This window comes from Lepisosteus platostomus, chromosome 2 (assembly GCF_059453375.1).
Source record: "Lepisosteus platostomus isolate fLepPlt1 chromosome 2, fLepPlt1.hap1, whole genome shotgun sequence".
In the NCBI taxonomy this organism is placed as follows: domain Eukaryota; kingdom Metazoa; phylum Chordata; class Actinopteri; order Semionotiformes; family Lepisosteidae; genus Lepisosteus; species Lepisosteus platostomus.
Window position 1 is genome coordinate 18,551,985 of NC_142612.1, and position 27,586 is coordinate 18,579,570.

The 27,586-nt window shown below is 37.6% G+C and overlaps 1 protein-coding gene across 1 annotated transcript; it reads left to right on the plus strand.

Moving 5' to 3' along the window:
* The first annotated feature begins 2,729 nt into the window (after positions 1 to 2,729).
* dnajc15 (DnaJ (Hsp40) homolog, subfamily C, member 15) lies at positions 2,730 to 27,303 on the plus strand. The gene is made up of 6 exons (XM_088602610.1): positions 2,730 to 2,887; positions 6,096 to 6,147; positions 7,735 to 7,808; positions 11,724 to 11,800; positions 17,894 to 17,964; positions 23,266 to 27,303. The coding sequence occupies exons 1-6, from the start codon at positions 2,783 to 2,785 to the stop codon at positions 23,334 to 23,336; spliced, it is 450 nt and encodes a 149-aa protein (XP_088458736.1). The 5' UTR covers positions 2,730 to 2,782; the 3' UTR covers positions 23,337 to 27,303.
* Positions 27,304 to 27,586: the final 283 nt, after the last annotated feature.

Sequence of the window (27,586 nt, forward strand, 5' to 3'; positions counted from 1 at the left end):
TCAACAGATTTCTATTTTAAAAAATCAAAATGTGGTTGATGTGCTTCTTTGATGACTAAGTCCATAAACTAATATTGGAAACGTTTTCTGTTATCCTCCACTAAATACAAAACAATGGACACTTATAATTTAGGTTATGTTAACAACTACCTTTCATTTTAACCACTGTTCCCTTTGCTCATTATCCCAATGTTTTTTTTTAAAGTTAAAAGTATTTGAGTGGGGAAAAATAGAGCAGCTGATGAATGTAAAAAAAAAATAGCTTTAAAACCAGCAATTAAAATGCTTTCGCTGCCGACCCAGCACTATTTTAATTTGTTTCCCCTTCACTGTTATGAAAGAGTTTCCTGACAACACCTGCGATCCACATAAAATCTACTGTGCTCTGCCAACAAAATCCATTAACACAAAGGCAAAACAAAAAAAGCAACTACATTTGTTTCAAGTTAAATATATATACAACATACCATTGTATATATATTTATTACTATAAAAATAGTTATGGAAACAAAGGGAAATGTTGGCGTAATGTAATATACAGTATGTATTACAGATGAAAAGGTTTTGTGTAAATAATGTTGACGTGTTACCAAATTCTGCATAATATTGACATTCTACTTTGCCTTCGGTTGCCAGGATACCCATCAGAAAGTGATACAAGGCCTCAAGGCCTGGAGAAGTATAGGCCATGGGTCCAGATCCTGGCCCTGGAGACTAGCATGTCTGCATGTTCTCCAGGTTTTTATAACTAGTACCTGAAAAGCTGGAGAACCTGATAAACTGTACTAATTAAGCCAATAAACCCACCTGGATTGAAAACCTGATACACTGGCCTCTCAGGACTAAGATTTGGGACCACTGAGATAGACAGTTACACCATTGTATAGTTTTGGGGAACAGTATTGGCTCTGGAAGGAAATTGCACATGAAAAGAGCTTATAAATTGAGGTTTTAGCTAATGATGACTACTCCTATGGATAGTTTGCAGCCCAGATATCTGTTTCACTCAGTGCTATCACTACAATTATGGGGCTCTTCATGAAACTAATACTATTGACAGCAGCACAGGACAAGGAACAAAATTCCAAAACTAAGATAATGAATGTCAAATTCCTCAGCATAAATTGTGATAGTGTCACAGATGGTGACCCCTAAATGCAGGAATTGCTTTTAAACGTTTAGCTTTTATAGCTGACTTTCCATGTAGTATAAGTACTGTTGGTAGCTGCGTCAGCATGCGTAGGCTGCAAAGGAACAAGTAAAGGTTTATTCCATGCTGAAAATAGAAGAAAAGAAATGCAACGTTTTGGCTGTGGAGCCTTCTTTGGGTGTATTGGGTGCCTCACCTGAAGAAGGCTCCACAGCTGAAATGTTGCGTTTCTCTTCTTCTATTTTCAGCATGGAATAAACCTTTACTTGTTCCTTTGCAGCCTACGCATGCTGACACAGCTACCAACAGTACTTATACACCCACAGACCAGAGACAACAGTATCTTGCATAATTTCCCTTTTTATTACAGTCCACTGTATTGGTCTACCCACCACACAGGACCCTTGACACAATAATCTCTGTAACTGACTACCTGACCGACATAGAATATACAGTAAAACAACCTATCCACCAGAGGCACTTACTTGCAGAGCATACTGCACAAGAACCTCATGGGCCCCAGTTACCTCAACCAATGCCCCAAAGGAAAAGTCCAGCAGCATCATTCTCCTGAAACAGCCCCAGTCGGTGAAAAATGTGCCTCCTTCCGCCACAGCGAAGAACCTTGTGTCAAACTTGGGAAGGTAATTCAGTGAATGAGCGTAGAGTGAGACAACACCATTTGTCCATTTGTGTCCTTGTCTTTCTGCTTTATCAGCCAGTAAGCCTGTTGGGCAAGCAGATGCGATGCCTCTCATTACTGTCATGATACCCCAGACTGCAAATTCACACCTGCTCCAGACAAACTGCAAAAAAAAAAAAAAGCTCATAAGAAAGCAAAATACCCACAGGGGAAAAAACCTCCAAATTATTTCCATAATTTGTCAGAGCATAGCAAAAAAGTTGTCAGTATGTCTGTTTTGACTTATTATTACCAGGGAAACAGGATCCTACCAATTTGTTTTTGAGGAACTGATTTACAGAAGACAGATACAGTATACAGTATACAGTATGCATGCTAAATAGGTTATGTTGTTGTTTCTGTAGCACTTTAATATGAATAAAGCCAGTAACTGAATCTCTAATCCATAACTTGCAACCTTTCATAACAAATACTTAGACAGTCTTTTTATATTGAGATCTGCAATCATACTATGTCCAGCATTTCAGCTAATAAATCTCTTGAGGTTGCACCCTTGGTATTGTGGCTTATGGTAACTTTATGCAATGAATTAGACATGCATAGCTTTTGTGTACATTCTGTATGTTTGATAATAAAAATGAATGAATAATTTAATTGTGATTTTAAAGATTCGTTTTACATAAAAACAATGATGATGGCTTGTAAAAGAGGGTATTTGTATCTGATTGTAGATCTCACTATTACACACCACGTGAAGCAAACATCCGACTGGGAAAAAAAGCTAAACCATGAAAGAACTTTGGGAACGTTCTGTAGAAGTACCTGTACCTACAACAAATACAGAAAACCAACCTTTTTATTAGTCATTTCCTTATAGTTGAAAAACGCGTTTTAGTATTTCACTTTCGACAAACCATTTAGTATGTCCCATAAACCGTTCCATATAACGGCTAAATGCCCTTGAGGTCGGGAGTGCGGAAAGCAAAGAAATGGCGAGTACCAACAGTGTATTAGGCATGGAAGGCGAACTCAAATACGCCGAATACACTCAGAAGTTAAACAACAGGAGTGATGCAGAAATTGACAGAAAAATAGTAAGTCACACCACCAATTTTGTTACGCTACGAAGTAAAATAAGTCAGTATAAACAGATAACCTAAGTCTGCTTCTAATGTTACCCATACTTCTCTAACTTCTTGTTTGGATTTACACGAAGTGACGAGTTAACATCTCTTATATAATCATAGTAGTATTTTTCTTCTTGTTTTCAATATAAGTTGTAGACGTTTCATAAACGGTATAGTGTGTTCAATATTTTTCTTCGTTACGTAAGTATAAATATTCCAAATATCCTGATGAATTATGATAAAAAGAAAATATTGATCAGTTTGCAATGACCTCAATGTAAAATCCGGGGTTCGGTTTAGAGCTGTGGGCATTCATGTGAAGGATGATTATAAAATTATAAAAATTATAAAACTGCCCGATTATAAAACTTTATTGATGGAAAAAAAACAGGCCCAAAAGAAGAAGAAGAAAAAATAATAACTCTGACACAGGGCGAGCCTTCGTTTTCACCTCAACCGTCCAAACCACACTTTTCCCTGGTCAAAGATTAAACAAGACTTCCCTCACGCTAAACGAATTACCACATATAAAATACTGAATATGTTAACCCAAATATGTCTCCATCAGTAATACTACCGTATACAGTACAGTATGTTTAGTGGCAATAAGCTACAGCCTACTCTTAAGAGCATGAATTGTACTGGGCTGTTACATACTGTATACAGTACACCTAATGCACTTCGGCATTTTGGGTGTAAAATGCATGTTTATTTTCTGTTCGAGGTACTTCGTCTTCTCCCAACACCAGGTATTGCACCTTAGTACTTAATGTAAACTTACGAGGCTAATAAATGTACCAGCAGTAGATTTTGTGAAGAGTAAAATATTGTCTTGATCACTGCGAAAGTCTCTTTTACGTTAGTTTTATCGCGTCCGAATTGAGGTCCTTCAAAACAAAACCTACTGTACTCGATGGTACTGTATGCGTATTTTCCTTTCTCTTTTATTATATTGTAGGCAACATAAAAAACTTACTACTACCCTTTATACTAGTTTGATTTTTTTAAACAAGTGTTTAATAACTACTCATCATCCATATGTCATTTTCATTAATTGCTCATCCATGACTTGCAATGATACAGGTAAATGAATTGGTTTATTCTTTAAGCACTAAATCACCTTGTTAATGGGAAGGTAAACTGGGCATAGTTGAGGAGGTGATTTAACCTGTTGAAGTGTGATCCAGGTGAAAATCAAGAAGGTAAAATGCAGTAAATAAGTAATGTGCCTTATCAAGTGAACAGTGTCTTCATGACCTGGATATGTTGGAGACTGGACTTATCACCCTGCAACTCCCAACTGACAACCCACTGAAGCTAAGCCTGGTCAGTACCTGGATGGGAGACTAAGGTTGCTGCTAGAAGAGGTGTTAGTGGGGCCAGCAGGGGGTGCTCACCCTGCGGTCCATGTGGGTCCTAATGCCCCAGTATAGTCATGTGGACACTATACTGTAGACGTAAAACCGAGGTCCTGACTCTCTGTGGTCATTAAAAATCCCAGGGCGTTTCTCGAAAAGAGTAGGGGTGTAACCCCGGTATCCTGGCCAAATTTCCCATTGGCCCTTACCAATCATGGCCTCCCAATAATCCCATCTACGAATTGGCTTCATTACTCTGCTCTCCTCCCCACTAATAGCTGATGTGTGGTGAGTGTTCTGGCCCTCACTATGGCTGCCATCGCATCATCCAAGTGGATTCTGCACATTGGAGGTGGAGGGGAATCCCCATTACCTGTAAAACGCTTTGAGTGGAGTGTCCAGAAAAGCGCTATATAAGTGTAAGCAATTATTAATTATTAGTCCACCTTCAGTAAGCTCTAACATGTTCTCAAAGATGTGGGGAGGAGTGACTAGTCACCACAGAACTTACCATGTAGTGATTGATTCTGGCCTGGCTGCATGACACGGTGCTCACTTGCTGTCCTCCCTGTGTGACAGCGCTCGTTCTTGTCCCACTCCCTTGAGGCTCTTGCCAGATGGCAATGTGGCAGTTATGCCACGGATGCTCAACTTGTCAGACTTGAGCCCCACTGAGCATTTTTAGGGTGAGCTTGGTTGATGTGTGATTTTCTAGTGCTCAGAGACCTGTGAACAGGCATGTGCTTGTTTAAGGCTTTGCGAGGAATGGGACAGAACCCCACAAGAAAGCATCTGCGAGCACACAGGTGTACAGCTTGTATTGCTTGCAGCCATGGTCACACGCACCAGGAGCCAGTGACTTTCACAGTAGACCTCTTATTGATCAACCTTATTGATTTTAATCAGCAAAATGAATTTACCTGTGTTATATCTGTTCAATAAAATGTTGGTGTTAGTGCCTGCTGCAATAACAGATTTGAACTCTTTCCTGATTATAATTCCGTGACTGTTGCAGTTATAAGTGATGTTTCTTTAATATCAGTGTAATGGAGACACTCTTAAATGTTAAATCAGTTACTTAAACTGATGTAAAATAATTGCTATTTTGTAAAAATAAATATTTACATCGGATAAAATCTAAGTATTGTATGAGTGTACGAGTTGTTAAATATTTGTGAACATTAGAGAAAGTGACCCCAAAGTTTCTCATTTCTCTGAGTAGCTTTAGAAAACAATACTAGAAAGGCCTGTAGGCCTGTGCTTCCCAACACTGAATTGAAGGCTCTGGTGTGTCTAAATGTTTTTATTTACCTTGTCCTCTTAAATCACCAGTCCTCCACGATTAGGCTTGTTTAGGTGCATCTGATTTGGAAACTCAGTTCTAACACTCAAAATTACCCTGTTTCAATCGGTTGATTCCCAGCAACTTACTGATACTGATTGATACTGATACAACTGATACACCATAAATGTAACTAAATTGCCCTAATGATGAACATGCCTGTAGGATTTACTGTGTATCAATAACTCACACAACGAGTGTACTGTTTCCTTTTCCACAGGTCTTGCTAGTTACACACCTGTATGAAATGGGTACAGCATTGATACCAATTCCAAATCCCAAACTACTTTTAAAGAGCTGAAAATAAATAATATGCTTTGAGAAGATCTCATTTGGCAGGCCAGAACAAAAAAAAAAAACAGAAGAGGCAGCAGTTGCTGAGGATCAGGATAAGGAACCACTGCTGTAGGTGAACACTGCGGGAACCCAACACTCGAAACCTTAAGCCTGATTGGACTGTGTTCATTTTTCACAGGGCGCGACGTTAATTACTGTAGGACTTGGTGTGGCGGCAGCAGCCTTTGCAGGTAGGGTGTACAGTAAAATTTATAAATTATAAATATAACATTGTTCCTATATGCTGATAAGATCACAGACTATGCATTTAATATGATATATATGTGTGTGAATTTCATGTAGGGTACATTATTGACCTTTTACTTTAAATTCACCCCCCTCCGCCCCAGTCACCCCAACCCTCTAGTTAAAGTGACATATGTACTTCAAACAAGAACTGTTACCAGTATACAGCTGTTAAATAGAAATGCTTTTAAGGTAACCAAGGGCATTGTTTGTACTGTATTGGTTGTCTCTAAACAGACTCTGTACCAGTTGTCTTAAAGGAAAGCCTTAGGTTTGGATATGGTCTTTTCATCTTCTTATTTTTTAACACACAAGCCTGTTTGCATGAGTAAAGACAAGGGTTTCAAGAGCTTTGTGGTCCTAAACTGGCTGTATGATGTTGTGCATAATTCTCAGAGGAGCAATAAAAGGCATATGTACTCCACTGAGTGACTTTGGCTTGCAGAGCTTAATGCCACTTCATTCCGAACAAGGGTATTACAGAATAGATGGCAAAAAGACAGCACAATGCACACACAGAATGCACAATAGAGCAACAGCATTAATGTGCTGATGTAGCAGTTATCAAATGTAATGGCATATCAAGGCTTTTGAAAAAGCAAATTATAAAAATGATTGACAAATGTATAACTTGGAGTAGTCAAAAAAGACACTCAAGTGTCAGTAGAGTTTGGAATAACCATTGTTTCGTTTTGCTTTTATCCATTTTTTAGAAACTTGCAACCAAAAAGATTTTTGGATTTGGGGTATTTTTGTGTTGTTTCAAGCCTGTGCCGTCCGTGTATGTGTGTGTCCATGCTTGGATGTCAATGAAGTTTAGCCAGGATGTAACTGTATGTGCGGTTAAATTGAGGAAGCAGGAAAATTCCATTCTAAATACAGAGAACATGTTTTTTTTGCCAGAATGCCTAATAGTGTGTGGTCCATGGGAAGGAAAGACTTGGATTGTGCAGAATGAGTCGAACTCCTTGAAAAAACTCCTTGAAAGAAAGGCAAAACACTACAGCTTGGGAACTGATCATCTAGTGGTGGTTCTTTCATTAGGCCAACAGTCTGAGAAGATTTATGTTTTCTTAAGTAGAGCTAAAAAACTGCTATTTACCATGTAACCAGCATACAAGCTGTGTTTCAGAAATTATTTCCTTTTTTAGCATTGTGTAATTATTATTTTCATTCTTTCTGTTGCTCTTGATGGTTTGTGGACTGATATAAAGTATTATTTTTACTGAATTTAGATTTAATGAAACACAAGTGGTGGTGGTGGGGTGATTGGGGCTCTGAGGATGACAGACAAACCAGAAGATCAAGTCAATAGTGAAAAAAACTCTCGTACTTAGCAAATATTAAACAGGATGAATTAAAGTGGCCTGATTTGGAGTCATCTTTCAAGTAGCTATATGCAACCTTTTTTATGTTTAAGGAAACACTATGTCTGTTTGTATCTTGATAATTATGGCTGCCCAAGACCACATTTTAAGGATTGCTGTTGTACATAACTCTAGATCAATTGTTTTTAATCTTGCTTTCTTTAGGACGGTACACATTTCACCTCTGGAAACCTTTAGGACAAGTGATCACAGAAACAGCAAAGAAAATGCCTGCATCTGTAAGTTCTGTCCAAATTATACTGTACTAATGTATGTGATTCACAAAACAATTCTATTTCTGATTCTTTGAATTATTACATATTGAACACCAAAACACAATAAAGAATATAAACGGCACAAAATATTAAAATTTATAAGGACGTTGAGTGTTTCAAGTTAATTTGTAAAGTTTTATGATGCAGTTTTTTAGCCTTTTAAAAACCACCAACCTCTAGCACAAAATAAAAGATTTTAAATCTTGATGTTTCAAATCTTGTTTTACTGCGGAACAGAGGTAGATATATGTTTCTGGTTTTACAAGCTGGTTAGTGAGGACAAGAAACATCCTTGCTTTTACTCACATCAGTGCTATTACAGTACTAGCTTTGATCAGAGATGTAACTCATCACGCACTCAGTCTCTCAGACCACTGCACATTTTTCAAAGTCTACAGTCTGCCACTCTCTGAAAGTAAATGTTATATCCTTAAGGTAATCGAGTTCATGCAGTGACGTATTAAACCTGCTACATACTTTTTAAAAAGTCTGGGGAGCTGTGGGTGGGATAAAAGTAGCCTTCAGCTAGCTCTTTCTGCAGGAGTTCAGTCATTTACGGTCAACGGAAGAAGATGAGTGAGAAGATTCATTATAGCTACACCAGAGGTTCAGTGAGAATTTTGAATTTTAGATTTTACTCAAGTACCACTCCATGTTGAAGGTGACCATTCACAATAGCTCAGTCCTTCCTTGTTTTTAAAGCCATCAAGCATCTGTGTTGGACAGAATAGAGTAACTCTGCAAGCAGTGGAATATGGTAGAAAGGCTGGCGTTGACATTTACATCAAGGAGAAGTTCTTATGAGTGATTCGCATCAGATTACTACTGAAAGATAAACGTAAATTCTGTTTTAAAGGCTATTGTTTGAGGCTTGAAATGATAGATCATTTATGTTTTAAAAACCATTTCCACTCCCAAAATACACGGATTCTTGTAGTATGCAGTATATAATGGATATAGCTCAAGATTTTGACCAATTTAATTTAAATCCAGGTTGAACATAGAACATAAGTACATTTCTAAATCAGAGAAAGCCATTTGACCCATCGGGCCTGTCTGGTATTTAGTAGCTAATTGCTCTTAAGGACCTACTGTAATTCAGCTGTTTCTTGATAGAAGCCAGGGTGTGAGCTTCAGCTTCAACAGCATAGCAGTGTAGCTGTGTAGCTTGTTTTGTACTCCCACAACATTTTGTGCAAAGGTGTGCCTCTTATATTCAGATTAAAATGCACTTCCACATAGTTTCCACTTGTGCCCTCTGGTTCGTGTTTCCCTTGTTGATTTTAATGAGTCCACTGCATTGGCAGTCCCTATAATTACAGTTGCAGAACCAGGTATACTGCTTTACTGCTTTCTAAGACAGCCATTTTTCTCAGACTTCCCTTATTCATGATAATGGAGTAAATATATGTCTTTGTTTTGACAACCATGAATTTTTAAATTTTTTCTCCAGCCTACAGCTGGCTTAATTTTATTTTATTTACATGTGCACTTCAGGAATTAGGTAAAGATAAGTAAGATTGAGTGAACTGTAAAACATTATTCTTAAATAGAATTTGAATTTGAATTTTTGTGGTGATATTCAGTGTAAAACTCTGGATTCAAAGTTTGTATTTTGCTGTCCAAAGAGTGACATCTGCTGGCAGTATATGTCTGCTGTGTGCTCGTCGTGTGGTGTATGCAGTAAACAGTACACATAGTGTAGCTAAGAAATGATTCACATTAAAATCTATACAGAACTCTGGGTTATGAGCATGCAAGATGACTTCTCCAAATTTTGCAGTTGCTTCATAAGTTTTTTAAATGTCTTGGCAACTTTGTCCAATGTAGTAGACATGGTGAATGCTAAGTGCCGAGCAAGGATTTCCATTTGAACTAGATAGATGCCCTCTAGTTCCTTTCAAACAGTTGTTGTTTTGGATGATTGACAGATAAATGGCAGGTTGTGTAATTTCTGTCATTGTGTCTCTTTTAGTTTGAGATGGTGTTTGCAGTAGAAGTACATTGGCGTTGCGAGTGCTATAATGTTCATATGCCAGAATTTCTGTACTCCTCTTTAAAGCTGTCATGTAGCTTTTTCCAAAATATGTTTATGCCAGTATGATCACTCAGCCTGTCATACACCACTCACGATGTAGGAGAGCAAAGGACAGCAAAGACACATAAGATGCTGAAAGAAAACAGAAATCATATGTGCAGATGTAAACTCGAATGTGTCTTAGTTGTTCACACGATGTATTGAGAGAATGACATATGGACACAGTGAAGGGTTTTCATTAGAAGGCTCAGTGTGGTTTATTTGCCTCCTCTGTGTTTGAATACCAATTTGCCCATACATTTCTTGTAACAGATGTGATTCTAAAATGAGTTGGAGTTTTCCTGTGTACAGTGTGCGCATGAAATCTGAAGCCCTGGGTGTCGATCCACCTTTTGTGGTCGGTGTCTAAGCAGCAGCAGCTTATGCTTTTCGCTTGAATTCCCTCGCACCTTCTACCCGTAAACCATATTAATGGCGTATAATGTCTTTGCAAAAACCCCTCTGACTCACTGTCTTGCTGCGTCCTCACTCGTCTTCACTGTGCAACGTGCGTCCACTGTGTTCCATTACCGGAGGGCGACGGAGGCTCCACGTCGGAGAAATGATTCATCGCTCTCCGTACCACTCTTCCCAGCATGTTGTGTGATCTTTTACAATGCCGAAAGGCCACATTTTCATAGCGTGTCAGAAAAAAACCCATTTAATGAAAATATAAATCGCATTTGTCACTGCTGTGTGTGTCAGGAGCCTTCTGGTAGGTGAATAGAAGCAGATGTATTGACAAAATGTTTTGGCATCATGGTCTTGGATGCAAGACCACATAGTTCCATGTATGTTAAGTCACACAGATTACGCAAAAGCATAATGCTGTCTGGAAGCTGAGTTTGATCAGATCTACCGTAAATTTGGAATTTTGAAATTCTGTATTTAGTATTCTTGATAACCAGCAGTAGTTATTTGCTTTAATTGTAGTAAATTCGTCATTGCTTTTCCGGTTTCTTTATATTATGCCTCTGTTTTATCTGTGCTCCTGTAGCAAACCCATGTCTCCTGTTTACAGAATCCAGAAAAAATAAATCCGCACCCAAATTGTGTAGCACACATCACTCACGTACCAGCATCATACGAGCATGTGAATGTTTCAGAAAGGGTAAACATATGGGAGTATTTTTTTAGCTGTCTCAGTGCTTTTTGTGTATTCACCCGACTCAGAAATTATCCTTATTCAGATTTGAAATGTGTTGTATTCTTGCCCTGTATTTTAGAGGTTGCTTAGTTTTATGTTGCTGAATTCCATCATCCCATTGCTTTAGAAGTCAGGAGGAGAAATCGGTAGGCCTGGTAAAGTTCAGGCCTAGGTTTAGTCTGTTGACAGATACAGTAGTTGTTCATTGCTGGCTGAAGTAAAATACACAGCTCTGCCATATTAGCAAATGTAATACTTGTTATAAAACACCAAGCTTGAAATGGAGGAGTTGCAAACAAACTCATATCTATTAGAAAGGCTTTATACCTTACACAGGACTTGCTGCTAATGTGGAAACAGAAGGCTAATATTTATACCATGGGCTTGAGGTATGTGGAAAACCAGACATGTACACTGTTGTAACAGAACAGAGCTCTATTTCTTTTACAAGCGGGTACTATAAAGTCATTATGCACGCTGTGTTAATTATGTGTTAACCTTACCAAAAAATACATAAACCAGTATTGTTTCACCACTTTAAATTAAATAAGCTGACAGTTCTTGGTTTACTAATTCAGATGCTATGATAACATTTGTTAATGTGCTGTGAAGAATGCGTTTATTGAATTCTTCCTTTTTGTCCTGTTCTCTCTAGTCATTTTCATCATATTACAAAGGTGGATTTGAACAGAAAATGACCCGACGGGAAGCCAGTCTCATTTTAGGTGTGAGGTGAGTGGGCATTGCAATGGGTTTGTTATATCTCAATTCTCAGAGAATCTGTGCTGGTGTTAACTAACATTTCCTTGTAAATGTGTGGGTCAATGTGTTGAGTGAGAAGCTTGCAGTGACAAGGTTTCCTTTATGGTAAGCACACCACAGTTTGCTCAAATTCTCTCTTCCAGAAACATCTGTGGTTAGATAAAATATTTGGGTTTTGTCCTATACCCTTCATTGTAGCAGCTCGTCAAACATCATGATGTACGTTTCTTCTTCGAACTGTGTTCTTTATTTCTTAATTGACTGAGGAAATAAAACCTCAAATATTTTTGAAATGCTTCTAATTTAAAGATCTTGCCCGTGACCACTACTGGTTTCTCACTGACGCATCATCCCGTATTTGTTGGTTTTGTCCTGGATTAAAGGTGACTCATATTTGCCTTTTCAGGTTTTGCATTTATCTCCTCCGAGTCCACTTCAGTGGTCGCAGGTTTAATTACTGATCTTTCATGCTGGAACTCTGGCATTCTAAACAAGCAATTTGGTAAATAGGGTGAATAGACTGGACTTCATTGTTTTTTCAAAGTGTTTGCTAAATTGTGAATTGACTGCAAATTCATGGCCTTCCTGAGAAATTCGTAGGATGTTTCAAGGCTTTTTATTTTTGCTAAGCAGTCATCATCACTTTGAAGGTCCTTTGTTTTCTTTGTACCTAGAGAAAATTCCTATTCCATCACAACTGCGAGCTGGTTTACAGTAGATTTGGTTTACTTTAAAGAGCAGTGTTTTTTTTAGCACTCTTTGAAGTTGTCTTTGATGATCTGATAATTTAAACTGCTCTTATTGATGCAGTTGGGTGGTACTCCTTTGTTTTAGGAAACATTTACATTTCTTTGATTATTTGATTATGGAACTGGCCTGTAAAGTTTGGCTGAAAATTTGTGGGAAATCATGCCACACAGAAGTGCTGTACCAGCTCTCATCTCATGTAAGGCAGGGTTTTTGATCTACTGGAGATTAATTGATTAGACTAGTCAGTTCTTAAGATGTTTGTTTAAAACTGCAGCAGAAACAGTGAGAAGATGAAATTCCAGAAGGGCGATGGGAATGGTTTGAAGAGCAATTACAGGGAGATAAATGCAACATATCGACTTGAGAAAAGAAACAAAAAGACTGCATCATGCTTGACTACTTTGTGTGTTCCATTTACAACAATATTACATGCTTATCCTGTCAGGTTGTTAACAATGGAAAATATGTATAAAATATGTTTTATTTATGTATGAATTTGAAATATAGAGCATTGCCTTTTATAAATTCTTGGTTTTGCATTTGTAGAAGGCTTTTAGGAGTGGGCCCAGCACTTATTCTCCTCCAGCAGTTGCACTAAACAATAGATCAAGTAGAGAAGTGAGAAATTGCTTAACCATCTGAATGAAGGGGTGAATTTAGGGAGGCCAGATTGCAGAAAACTAAAGTGGAATTTAACCAGCAGGCCAGGGATAACTCCCCGTATGTGTGAACACTGAGATCTTTAATGACCAAGTAGTCAGAACCTTATTAATACTGACGTTATTATTATTTACATTGTTATTGTTAAAGGGTATTTATTCTTTTAATAATAAAGATTGTGTATTTCTAATCTACTGTACAGAAATACAAAGCTGAAGAAAAATATAATTAATAGCCCATCCATCCAAGTCCAGTGAAGGCCTTGTTTCTACAAAGAAGGACATAGTCACTTTCTCCTTTCTGTATTTTATTTGACTTCTTCAGATTTCATGAATTATTTTTTCATTAATGGCACAAAAATGAATTCAGTGTGGAAACAACTGTTTTTTTTGTCTCTTGATAGCTTTTTATATTTTTTGCCTTTACAGGTGGGTATTCCTGAAAACACAGTAAATTGTAGTATAGGTTTCGTAACTTTCTGGAAATCATTTGCTTTCTGAAAAGGCTGTATGAAAAAAATGATATTTTTTATATAACTTCTATATCTTTTATCAGGGCATACCTGAAAATATATCACGCTTCTTATTTAGTCTGCTTTCTCTGCAGCCACTTTACACAGATATACCAATACTGAACCATTCTGAGGATCTCACATTCTCTTCACTTAGCGCCTTTATGCCATTATTAAATTGGCATATCTTTCACATGGACAGAGGTGCCTTGAAGAATATAGTAGTCATAGCAACAAAGTCCAAAATGGTGAACAAAACACCACAATCCTGAAGAAGTGAAGAAGCCTGTGTGCTGGTCATTTTGTTGTTTTTTTCTTTTTCAATTATATCACACAGTGAAGCAATAAAATTAGTCACTTTTTTTGCAGGATTTGCATGAAGTATGTAGATAATTGCATTTTATTGCAAAGGAGATATACAATCTTTAAAATATATAAAAATACATTCTTCTTATTGCAGTTACTACTGTTTTTCTATTTCCTTCCTTTTTCTGGCAGAAGGACCTCTGATGAAGAAAACCCTTGCAAGAGACCCATAGATTAAACATTAACTCAGTGAAGTCTAAAATTCTGAACAGTGCTACTAAAAGTCACAGTATATTAAATGCAGAAAAGTAAAAAGACGTATCTTGTTAAATACTGTCAGAGCCGATCCAGTGTGAGAAGGTTGGTTTCCCACATCATTAATCTAATGTTGAAACATTTTTCTGAGGACGTTCCAACCCCAGTTGGTTGAAAACAACTGCCTTATTGCAGTTACTGATTTAAGTTTCAAAAGAAAAAAACACAAGCAGGGTACACATTTTTCATTGAAACTTCATGTGTTCAATCAAGTGAGGTGTTCTTCAAGCCATGCTAAATATGCTGTTCAGGACCAGCACTGTTACTCACGAAGACGGGTATGATCCTTCTGTGTCATATCTAAACCAGTTTGTAAGACTTGCTGTGACTGTATATGCGATTTTCACAGCCCACTCTGCCATTTCAGAGCTGTCCCTGGGCTGTCACAATGAGCGTGAGAAGTGGGCTGCAGACTCAATTCATGATTTATTTCTACGTCTTTAAATTGCAGTACGTCAAAGGTATTTGGTTATGGGAGAAAAGCTTAATTAAAAGTATGTTACTCTAGGCTCAGTTTGATCTGAACTAGTGAAAGGCCGTGATCACTGTGACCTAGTGCTTCATTCTTCCTTGGTGAGCTGTATAGATGATGACTTGTATGCTATTCTGATTCATTAAAGATAAACTCATTCTGATTAATTTGATTTTTGTTTATGTAAGCATTGCTTCTGGACTATTTCTCCAAGACAGGTGATGTAAGGTAGATGTAGGTGACAATCTACAATCCATAAAAAACCTCGGCGAACGTGCTGTCTCTTTGTGGGGTACAGATCTTCAAGCTTTTAGGTCCTTATGTTTCACCGTTGTCTAGAGGGCTTGGATGTACTATGTGGCAGTATGGTATTACCCAACAAATATAAGAGACAATGTAATGCCAAAGTAAAACAGCAAAAGCTCTATGGCAGCAGGGATGCAATTGGCAAACCAGTGATTCCTGCTCCTGGTCCCGGTGACCCACATACCTGTTGGTTTCTGTTTTAGCTGAGCCCTCAGTTATTCATACTTTTCATTGGGGACATGGGGGACCTTTAACCGCTGTATTTTGTAAGTGAAATAAAATCTCAAACTTGAGAGTAGAAATAAAATGCAAATATTCCAATGAAGAAACTTCTTAGATAAATTAAGGTGAAAAATACCCAGGTGTGTGGGTCACCAGGACTGGGAGCCCCTACATTACACCATTAAAAACCACTTCCTCATCACACAAACCTATAGAGTTGCCCACTCTGTTTCAACCTGCCTTTCACAGCTGTTTCTGGACCCACTAAGGCTTCTCTGCAGCAAACCAATACAAATTGGGCCTAAAGGGGAACCCAGATTGCAGCTGTGGTGCAGCTCAACCAGTGACACACAGGCCAAAAAGTGCCCCCACACCAGAATCAGAGGTGGGCACCCCACTTAGACCCTGGGGTTGCTTTTGTCTGTCTTGGTGATATAATGTTGAAAGTCCCCACATGCTAAATCAAAATGAATTTAAGCACTTGGGCAATGCACCCAGAGTATATGTAGTGTTTTTTTTATAGCAGAGGAGGGGAATTTTTAAACTGTCATAAGTTTTAATTTAAACATGTCTCGTGCAAACGTTTTTTTATAAAGAAAGGGTTCTGTCTTCTGTTTTATTTCAGTCTTATTTTCTAGCCCTCTGCCCTACTGTCCTCGACATCATAAATGAGTCTTTGAGCACTGAAGTGGGACCAGTGGCCTTAAAAATAGCTTCAGTTCGCTAATGCCTAGAAAATCACCCATGAACCTGAACTTTATTGCCATATGTAACCGGTACTGGTACAATGGAATTCTTACTTACAGATAGTCTCTTGATTGTTAAAACAAGTGTAAAAACACATGTGCAGACAGTGCATCAAGACAGTATACAAACGAACAGTAGACAATGTACAAGCAAACAAATAAACAGTTTGAATGTAAACAATGCAGACATGTAAACAATGACAAGGCTTTGGACAACCTTAACATTTTTTATCCTATATCTAACTTGCCTTTTTTTTGTCAAAATTTTGGGATGTGTTGTTGCACTACTATTTAACGGTCACCTCACTGCAGATTACCTCTTCGAAGCCTTCCAGTCTGGTTGTACACAATTAAACGCAGCTCAGAAACTGCTCCTTGTTAATGTAACTGACTGTTTTCTCATGCCAGCTGGTTCTAGTTGTCTATCTATCCTAATTGACCTAGACCTAAGTGTTGCTTTTGACACTGTTATGTTATTTTACTCTCTTGTCTTGAGACAGTATTTGGTGTTTCTGACATCGCTCTTAAACGGTTCAACTCTTATCTTGCTAATCACCAGCACTTTGTTTCTCTTGAGGGTTTAGTTCTGAAGTTTTTAAGGGCTGGTGTTTCCACACTTGAAACTAAGCCCCCTGCTGTTCAACATTTGCATTTTCCCACTTGGTCAGATATTAAAATTACATGGTCTGAATGATCACTTTTATGCCGATGATACTCAAATCTGTGACCATACTAAATCTGATACTGAGGTGGCTGTGTCTGCACTCTCTAATTGCACTCTCTGATATAAAAACTTGGATGACTTAAAATTTCTTCACCTAATTTGGGATAATACTGAGGTCATGTTACTCAACATCTCCCTTTACCTATGGTAAAGCCAAAGCAGTAACTTGTAAATTTCAGTCAAAATTGAAGACTCTGTAGGTGGTACTGAATCCTGGCTTGACTTTTGCCCCATGCTCAGAATATTTTAAACATCATTCTTCCATCTCACAAACATTGTCAGACTACGTCCTGTGTTGTCTTTGACTATAGCAGGAAAGCTGGTCAACACATTTGTCTTTTCTAGAATTGATTACTTCAGCTCCCTGCAATCCACACTGAACAAACACCAATATGTTCAGAGTTTAAAGCCAGAATACTGACCGAGTCGCATGCAAGCGATCACATTACTTCTGTCTTGGAGTCAGATCAACAAGTCAACTTCAAAATCCTCATGCTTACTTTTAAGGCTGTACATGGCTTGGCACTTCTGTACCTGTCTGACGTATTATTTGTGTACTCCCCACCTTCGAAACCTTTTGTTCGTCTGACTCTGGTCTTCAAATACAGTGTTCCCCAAGTTCGTTAACATTATATGGCATGGTTTTCTCTTTCTATGCCCCAAAGATCTGGAATTCTATTTTCATGGATATCAGAGAATCACATACGAGTGCATTTACAGTTAATCTGCATTTACAGTAAATATAGAGTCTGAATGGTTTCAGAAAGGTTTTTATTTAATTTGTGTCTGTTTATGCTCTATTTTCTAATGACCTTGTATCTTGCTTCACTTTTAACTGCTTGTGTTGCTTATTTTGTAGTTTGCTATCCCTATAACAGTGTTCCTATGATTTAACTTTTTAAAGCTGCTGTGTAACTTTTGTTTTTAAAGGTGCTGTGTACAATTATTTTTAAAGAATTTCTTGGCCTTTTGGTTAATGCATTATTAGAATTCAACCACTAGATGGAGACATGCTCCTCACGTGTCTAAGCCTTTCTGCTCTGTCTTGCAGCCCGACAAGTAACAAGACCAAGATAAGAGAGGCTCATAGAAGGATCATGGTTTTAAATCACCCTGATAAAGGTAAGTTGCTCACTCATCCATTGCTTTTTGTGTTTGGTTGGTAACTCTCTTTAAAAATCTATACCTAATTATACCAATTGGTAAAAAATTTCTTAAACACTATCAAGGTACTCCCCAAATAATGTGAAGTTCGGCACAACCTTATGATAGCCATATGTTCACACTTACAATTTTGACATCATTTTGAAGTATTGCAACAAAATAAAATTAATTAGTTCATTCATTAGGCTCTCCTCATCAGTCAGCGTGTCGTACACCTATAGAGTGTGCCACACTCTCTGACTCCTGTCCGGATAGTCTGCACTAGACCTTGATTCATCACGTCAGAGTTCACCTGAGGTGCCGCTCCAAAATACAGGGCTTCTTAGTTCCTGTCTGCATTTTCCTTCCTTTCACCAAGCTTGAAGTTCAACAGGTTGAGTCACATCACTACTTGTGCCCAGTTAGCTTTCTGACTAATGAAGACCACCAGTTTTTCTTTGCTGAATGTTTTAAAAACAGATTTTTAAAGTTTTTTTAAGAACTAAAGTATTCAGTGAAACCTCCCATCATCTAGCATGAAACGGTTGTTTTGGTCACATTTTAGGTGAAAACTTATAGTTAACAAGGTGAAATATTTTCCCTTGAAGTATTCAATACACGCATTACTCAAGGACTTTGTTCTGCTATTTTCTTTGGGTCTCATCCATTTTCTTGAACAAACATACCATGATCTAAAAGCATTTTTCATGTGGGAAATTCACTACCCAAGGACAAACTGGGAGCTCACTGATTTTTAATTCAATGTGAGAAATGGCTACCGTCAGATTTATATCGCCCTGCTGAAGATAAGGATATTGAAGTCCTATCTCTTCTTGGTATTGTAACCTCCTTTTTGTAACATTAAAGAAGGATTCTTGCAAGACATCTCAAAGAGAGTAATGTGGTGCACTGTGACAGTCCAGTTTTCCACGTTGGTGTCACCACCCTGGATCACCTGAAACGGGAAGGTCACTTGCTATTACTACAAGGCACCAATCAGCACCTTCTTTAAAAGTCAAGCTAGCAAAAGCTTAGATGTGGGGAATACGTTTTTTTAGTGCTTAAAGACTACCTTCAAAAGAAAAAAAATCACCTTTTTAAATGCGTTCATCCTCTTGTTTTTGACTATTAGTTTCCACCTGATAAACCCTTGACGCAGACTCACTATAATTCTGGGGTAAATCTCTCTGTTGAATATGAAATATCTCATCTTGAATATAATTCCATTCTCTCCTGCAGTCTAGCGAAAGGAAGGCAAGAGATAAGTCACATTTAATAATTTCTGAAGTGGCATCTTTGTGATGTCACAACTGGGGTATTTTGCAAAGTGTGAAGGTAAAAGCACAATTGTAAATTTATTAGCAGCTCACTGAAAACAACATAACGTTATCCTTAAGAGCAAGGTCATACAGTATACAGTGCTGTCATATCCTGCAGTTGTGAATAATCTAGATTGCTATCTGCATATTTGGTCCAAATAGTCCCTGGTCCAAAATACCTGCAGTCCTTCCTCTAAGCAGGTACAGTAGCTCATGGGTGTTGCATGGGCTACATGGAGATAATGTCTTTATACAGTAGTATTACTAATATTGTTAATGTTCTACAAATTAAAAAGGGACCGACAGGGTGAATGGACAGATTGGCTGTCATCCCATTCCCATTGTGTGTTTCAATATGTTAACAAAGAGCAAAGTGGAAAATTGGTTGGTGTTCTTTAGTCAAATAATGCATCACCTATCTTATTATGATTGTTTTTAATATATAAAATATGTAATTTGTACTGTATGGTCACATTGCATTTTAAAATGAGGCTTGGGTAGGGTCTCCATTTGCAGCATCTGGTAAGGATTTTTAAAGCGATGTTGTGAATCTTCAAATATAGCGCTTTTAGGCACAGGGCATAGAAACAGAGTGGAATTAGTGGACCATGAATACCGTAAAAAACATGGTCACCAGATGTTAAGAGCTCTCTAGCTTAGGACAATACTTTTAAATGTCGAAACGCAGGGGATAATTAGTGTAGATAAGATAGGTGTGGAGTAATATTTTTGTGCTGCTGTGTTTTGTGCCAGCTGGAGCTGGAGCCAAGGGGAGTCCAGTAATTCTAGATGTCCCAAGTGAGAAAGGTCAAAAGCATCAGGAGAAAATCAATATCTGTGAGAGGAGGAGATGTGTATGGGGATGGTGGGGGTGTTCAATCATAGTGGTAATTTAGATATGGTCAGTGTAATCAATGATGCTCTTCTGTTTTAAAAAATCGGAAAGGGAAGTGGATATACTTGAGCCTTATTTGTTTTTCCCTTTTTCCTGCCCTGTTGAATTGGATTGTTCATTTGAACAGCACACTGCTTCCTGTGTAACCCAGCTTACTAGTACTCCATGATATCCATTAGCATGCCTTTGGTGCACTTAATTCATAATGCAAGTGCTCCTCACAAAATCACAGGTATATTCCTAAAAAGTAGGCATACAGAACTGTACAAATAGCTGTGTCAACAGCTCTTCTATAATCGCCCATTTGGCACAATGAGGGTAATGTCTCTCGGAGGCTGCCAGCAGTGTGAGCCTCATATGCTGTTGCTGATGCCTTGAAAGCAGGCAGATGGTTATTACTCTAGGGAAGACTTTTCACAGACTAATCCAGTGTAACTAAATCATAAGCTGGACTAGATGACCGCTTTGTGCACTGAAACCCTATATCCTAGCTTGGTTTCTCTGCTTGGTTTTTCACCTCCAGAGGGAATTCTTCAGACTATAGCCAGGATGAGTTTAGAATCATGTGAAGTACTCCATGCATATGATTGTGATGTGTTTGTTGTTTGAATAGTTATGCTTCCTATATCCCATATACACATATCAGGCCAAGTTTAGATCGGCTGTTTTTTCACCCCACCTGATTCATACTGTAGCTGAGATTCAAGGTGACCTAACATGTTCATACTTGTAGCGAACTTGCAGTATCTTTGATAAATAAAAGAGCGAAGTTAACTTGACAGGTGATGCAGACAGTGGTTGAGATCATTCAGATGCACAGTGATGTCAGCTAAAAACATTATTTATGTGACCCATTTGACTTCATCATACAAAGGTTTGGATTGTATCAAAACAGTACACAAATCCTGCCAAAAGCCTTCCCACAGCTATGCCAGTAAACATTGCTGTGAAGCCAAATGTCCTTGTATGCACTGTCCATTTCCTGAAGCAGGGCTTGAAAGTACAGTACCTGTGTGAAAGCAGATTAAGCAACAAGAATGTTTCCATATCTTTGCCATTGTTGATGTTGCGACTCAGACTTGGAAATCGTGGCGCAATTAGTTTCTTGATGAATAATACAATTAAAATTTACTGTCAGTTTGATCCACAGTGATTTTTATACAGCCATTCTGTTTTCTGACCATAACAGAGCACCATCGGTTGCTTAGTACATTATTTTTCTTAGACAAATCATTTAATAAAAAATCTGAACAACTGAGAAAAGCCTCTCTTATATATTCCCTATCTGTTATGCTATACATTGTACTTCCCTCTGAGGCTTGTTTTTTTTAACTAAAGAAATAGTCAAATTAGTCACTAGTTCACTTGTGGCAGCTAGGCAAATTAGCAGTCAGTACCAGAAAAGGATTAGAATTACACTGTAGTGCATGTAAGGATGTTAAAAAACTGTATAGAAAGAATTCAAGAGTAGAGAAACATCTGGAAGATGATGTTCAATCAAGACTAGTCCATTATGTTATACATAGAAAGCAAAAACTTTTGTAAAAAAAAATATAAATAAAAGATGGGAAATCCCAAATTTGAACATGCTGCTTATTCAAAAGACTAAGGTATTTATATTGATGCATTTTTTTCTTTTTTAAACCATGTAAGGGAGCAATTAAAAAGGCAAACAGTATCAGTTATACATATTTTAACATGACATTTAAATCAAGGGATGTAATTAAAACTGTTTAATGCACTGTTAGACATTTAAAATATTGTGCTCTAATTTATGCTCTGTAAACATTTCAATGAACCATAAATTTTCTCTTGCTTAAATTTTCACTGACAGAGTAAAATGACTGATATTGTTATTGAACAGAGAAGACTCTTAGAGGACCTGATTGAAATATTCAGAATCCTCAAAAAGGCATGACAATGTCAGTCTTAACAAGTGAGTGAAATAATCACAAGCGCAGTAGAATCAACAGTTGAAATAAGAACCAGCCAACCCAAATGGAAACTATCTGAAATCTTGTGAACCATCTTGTTGATACTGGTTCTGGCTTTTTTCAAGAAATGGCTGGATGAGATTCTTTGATTCACTGGAAACTAACAACCAAACAGACCTACAGTAAACTGAAGCTAAATGGCTGCCTCTAGTTTGTAAATTTTGTGATGATGCTCGTTTTGAGTGTCTTTACTCCTCATTTAAAAGATGTCTTGAAGCAACCTAAAACAATATTATGAATGGGGCATAGTGTCTTTATTTGGTTTTGTTGTCATGTCATATGCTCCATCCTACCTTCTCTGTACATCCCAGTTAGGGGACCGATAATGTGTTTTGCCATGTCCCATGTCAACCTGCACAGGTACAACAAAGCAAACTGTCAGATGGATTTCCAGGAGGTGGGAAACAATGCATTCCACCCCTCTAAGGAACCTAGCTTTTTTCCTTTGTGTCATTTAAATTGCTGTTTTGTTCTTGTTATTATTTTTTCCTCAGAATAATGTCTTTTTTACCAAATATTGTTGTGTACTGCATATTACAGTTTATATTAGATATCCACCCAGCATATGAATTAGGGGCTGCAGTCTGTTAAGTGTTTTTCTGTGTATAGGTATATAATACAGGCAAAGAAAGAACTGCAAAACAATAATGGAATTAAGCTCTGCTGGTTCTGATGAATCAGCCAGTTTGCGGCTAACCTTTAGCATGAATAGAGAATCTTCTTAGGAAAAATAATTGGGTATACTGTATATGGACCTTCATGCAAGGTATGAAGTAGAAGCTTTTCTGTCAACCTAGTTTTATCGATTTGCAGATAAATAAATGTATCTTCTATTCTGAGGTTGTTTTTTTAAGAGCACAGAGCATGTTATCATGGGGGGGCTCCTTTTATCTTTGAAAAAATCTCTCTTATCTTTTATCCCTTTTTAGCATTTGTTTTGTAAAGAGCAAAAACTGAAATTTTGCATTCCACGTCTACAGCAGATCAAGCTATGAAACAGCCACACAGCCTATATAGAGAAGTAAGATACTACAACTGCTGTGCGTTATTTATCAATGTGCTCTTTTTGCAGGTGGATCTCCCTACTTGGCGGCTAAAATCAATGAAGCAAAAGACCTTCTGGACTCCAGCTCTCGACACTGACTCTGTTCTTATCAAAAACAGTTCTGGACAGCAGCCTTTGGAATTTCCTCTTTCCTCAGCTCCTTAGTTCCTCTGTACTGACTGGGACTGGAATCTGACTCACTAAGGAAATATTAATCTTCTATTTATGTGTGATTGGGGTCATGTGTAGTTCAACTTCAGTATCACCCAGTGGTTCCTTTGCCTGGCCCTGAGGGACCACTGTGCCTTTTTGTTTACAAATGAGCCCTGAATCACCAGTGCTAACTGGTCCCTGTAGTTGGCCTGCTTACTTTGACTTCTGTTCTCAGTCCTCATTGCAGAAATAATCGCCTCAAAACACGTTATTTATAACCGCTTACGCATACAGCCTGTCCTTAATTCTGAATTTACAGCTATTAATAGTTGAACAATTTGTGATAAACAGACACAGTGGAAATGAAACATTCCCGCAATTAGTGTGTTTTTCCCTTCTGTTGAGGTTCAATTTAAAAACTTTTGAGGTAACACCTGAATAAGGGGAGTTGTGAAACGCAGACATTGGCAGAGCACTGATACCGATTTCAATTCCCATTCAGCGGTTTAAGAGCTGAAAGGAAATTTAAAAATATGCTCCACATAGAATATTGAAATCAATTAGCCTGAGATTAACATCTCTGCAGGAACAAAAAAACAGAAAATACAATAGTTCCCAAGGACAAGGGGAATAGATCTCTGTAATGGAAATACTGAAATAGTAGTTGCACTGCCTTTGAGATGCCAGAAGAGAAATGAATCATTTAGCATTGTCATTTTGTCATCAGATGCAAAGGAAGCAAGATGGATTTTGTTAGAAAACGTTTTTTGAGTGAACATGGATAAACAAATTATTTTAAAGTGCCCCAAATTTGGAGGATATTGAAGCACTACTAGTAGGACAAACAATGCCCTTGAATATAATAAATATTAGAAGTGATAGGGTTAAGTGTTGCGTGAACTTTGGATATTGAAATATCAGAAATTAAATATGTAAATAACTTCCTAAATTATTGTAATTTAATCAAATACATGTTATTCCCCAGCAACATATTTCTCTTTGCTGTTACACAAGAAGCAGATATGTTTTATTTTCTGTTGCAATTTGAAGGCTTTTTTGCTTGTATTTTTATTTTTTGCACCTGTTTCTTATTTGCTATTATTATTCTGAGAATTTACTTGAAAAATTATGTGGTCTATTACAAAACTCAATTGCATAAAGTTGTCATATGTCTGGCAGCTTATAAATACTACCATTTGATTTTTTTTAAGTGAGTCTGTAAAGGTCAGCCCCTTAAATTGCGTTATCCCATTTATGGTTGTTAATGTCAGACTTCCATCTGGACTGGTGAATCTAGAGTTTAAAAACAGAATTTGACCAAAATATGGCCTCCTAATAATCCCCATCCCAATCTCCATCCAATTGGCTTCATTACTGTGTCCTCCTCTCCAGTGATAGCTGTCCAGAAAAGGCTAGAATATACCCAAGTGGTTGGTATAGTTAGAGGCACATGAATTCTTTGTTCTCTGAAACAGTTCTGGTGAAAACAGTAATAATCCAGGCACACTTGGATAAACAAATTTATTATCAATGATAGTCACACACACTACACACAACATAAACATACAATGCACAGTTTACTCTATTTACAAGTCTACAGACTCGTTCACCCAGAAAACCCCAGGCTGCTACCAAGTATTCAACTCTTAAATAATGCCTACAGAAACCAAAATAAGAGATAATGTGCCTTCTAAACTAAATGAAATACAACCTGTAGTTAACTGTCTCTGCAAACCCTGTTGCCACAAATTAAATAGCCTATCTCTCTTCTAAAAATGCACTCCCAAGGAGGAAAGGCTGTTTTTAACCAAGGTGTTCTTGACTCGGGTAGCCCAAGTTTCCTATTAATACAGAATAGCAAGCTTTCTCTGGCAAGGTTCAAATACTTATCTTATTTTGTGTTTTGTTCAGATGATCACAATCTCATCTGGCACAAGCTCCACGTTCCATCTCTTCTCCTGTTCTTATGGTCTGATCTTCTTTTCCCTTCTCTTCTGCTGTCTGATCTTATAGTGCGTTTCTGGACTGTTTATTGACACTTAATCATTTACCTACAATTTAAGGTAAACCAAGGTCAACTTTGATTGCTTTGATAGCAGTATCTGGACTCCCTACATCTCACCAAACATTCCCTTTGCTTTTGAGCACTAGGAGGTGGAAATATTGACACTAGGTATTAACCATTGTGCATAAATTCTTAGAGACCTCCATTGTCATTTATCTCAGTTTGTAACTATCCTGGACTGAGATGTTAAATAATATATATAATCTCCTGGTAATCTGTTTATGATTATTGTGAGCAATTAATCCAGAGAGAAGGTTTAGGAGCATGGAGTTGGGATTTGTGTATTTCTCTTCTGAGAATGTTTTTTAAGAGTTTCTTGACACTTCTCCAATGAATATGCTGGTGAACCTGTTTTGTAGTTAGCTTTGTGTTGTTGGCGTCACTCAGCCTCCCCTGGCTATTGCTATTTTCAGCACATCCTCTCACAGAAGTACACCAGGTGGACTGTAGAACAATATGTACTGTCTGTGGGGATACATTTCCATTAAGAAGTGTAAAAAGCACTAGTTTAAAAAAAAAACAGAATTGATGTACATGTACAGTATACGTAACCAATGCAATGATATTGTATTGGCATTGCTTATTTATCTTGTATGAAAAAATGTGGGGAAGAAACAAACCTTTGATGATGTATCTGAAAATCTCGTTTTTTGCTCTTCATGTTTTGCCATACTGTGCGCAAAGAAGTCAAACCACTTTGCAATTTGTTTTGCTCCATGTGTCCATTTTTATAAGACAAAAAATAATTATCCCAAACTGTACAAACTACATTTATGTTATTAGTAGCAGTAAATGTTATATGTTATGGTGAAAAAGAATGTTTTATATTTCTTTTATTGTGCCAAAAGGTTAGATATTGCTGAATTAATTTTGAGCTTTAAGCTGGTCCAAGTTTTTGCAGTGTCTGTTTCTCTCTTTTCCTTAATCATGAGTTGTAGAATGTGTTAAAGTTGTCCTGAACCAGTCTGTTGTCAATTCAAGACTTATTCTGGTTAAGACGTATCTGCAGCTCACAGAGACAGTATTAAACATAGGGTGTCTTGTAATGCATAATATGTCTCAGGTTTGTCAGAAACAATTTTGTTTGGAGGTTTGTGATTTGAGGGTTTTATTTGTTTTACAGGGCAAAACGTTATGATTACATTTGATAGAATGTGTTCTATATAGTACAGAGATAATATCTAATATTGATTAAGAAACATGGACTTAAAGTGTCTGATATCATGCTGATGTTTCCATATTAAGTTTACTTGTGCAGTGGGAGGAATATTGCTAATACAGGAATTTGTTGTATACCATACCAACCTGTTCTCTTTCCCTAGTTGTCTAGGTGAAGTGAATCTCGGCAGTAGTCACAAGGCAGTCGCTATTTAACTTTCTATTTCTTCGCAGCACTTTTGGCTCCAGCTCAAAAATGGACACTTCAGTAAACTGCGTTCCGAGTGAGGCTGAGCTGGTCGTGTTAAGCTAATGTTAGTGAAGTGTGAATCCGCTGCTGCTGGTCATGTGGTCAGACTATAGGTCTTTGATCTGTGCGTACAGCTACTGCAGATGCTTTCAGAGGCCTCAAATTATTTATTTATCTTGCGGTAGATCTGTTATTAATAAACGTTCCATTGCTGATATCCTGGATGTGTTCTGAGAGAATACCACGGCACTCTGTGCTTTCGCTTAAAAAAGAAATGGATAGATTTAATGTGATGCACAAGGCGGCCATGTGTTTGCTCAACAGGGGTAAAATAGCAAAAGGGTAAATGTTATATACAGTAATTCCTCTACCTCTTTTTTCAGTGCTGTAATTCAAAATAAAGTTTTCAATCCATTGATTGCATCCATCCAACCAAAAATGACCTGCTTGATTTAGTCTGTATCCCATTTTGTCAGCATTTAATTCGGTTTTCAGCTGCTTAGCCGAAGCCTCTGAATAAAAAGCGACAGACATTTAACAGAGAGGTCTTGAAATTCAGAATTCTGCTCAACAGTGCTGAGGAAAAACAAATTAAGATCTCTATTTATAGACAGCCTTTGAACATGGCAGTGTTCCTTGAGGAAAAAATACTCCCCGTGATAGTGTCTACAGTGATGCAAAATAATTCAATCACAACATGATGCTGTTTTAAAACAAAAATT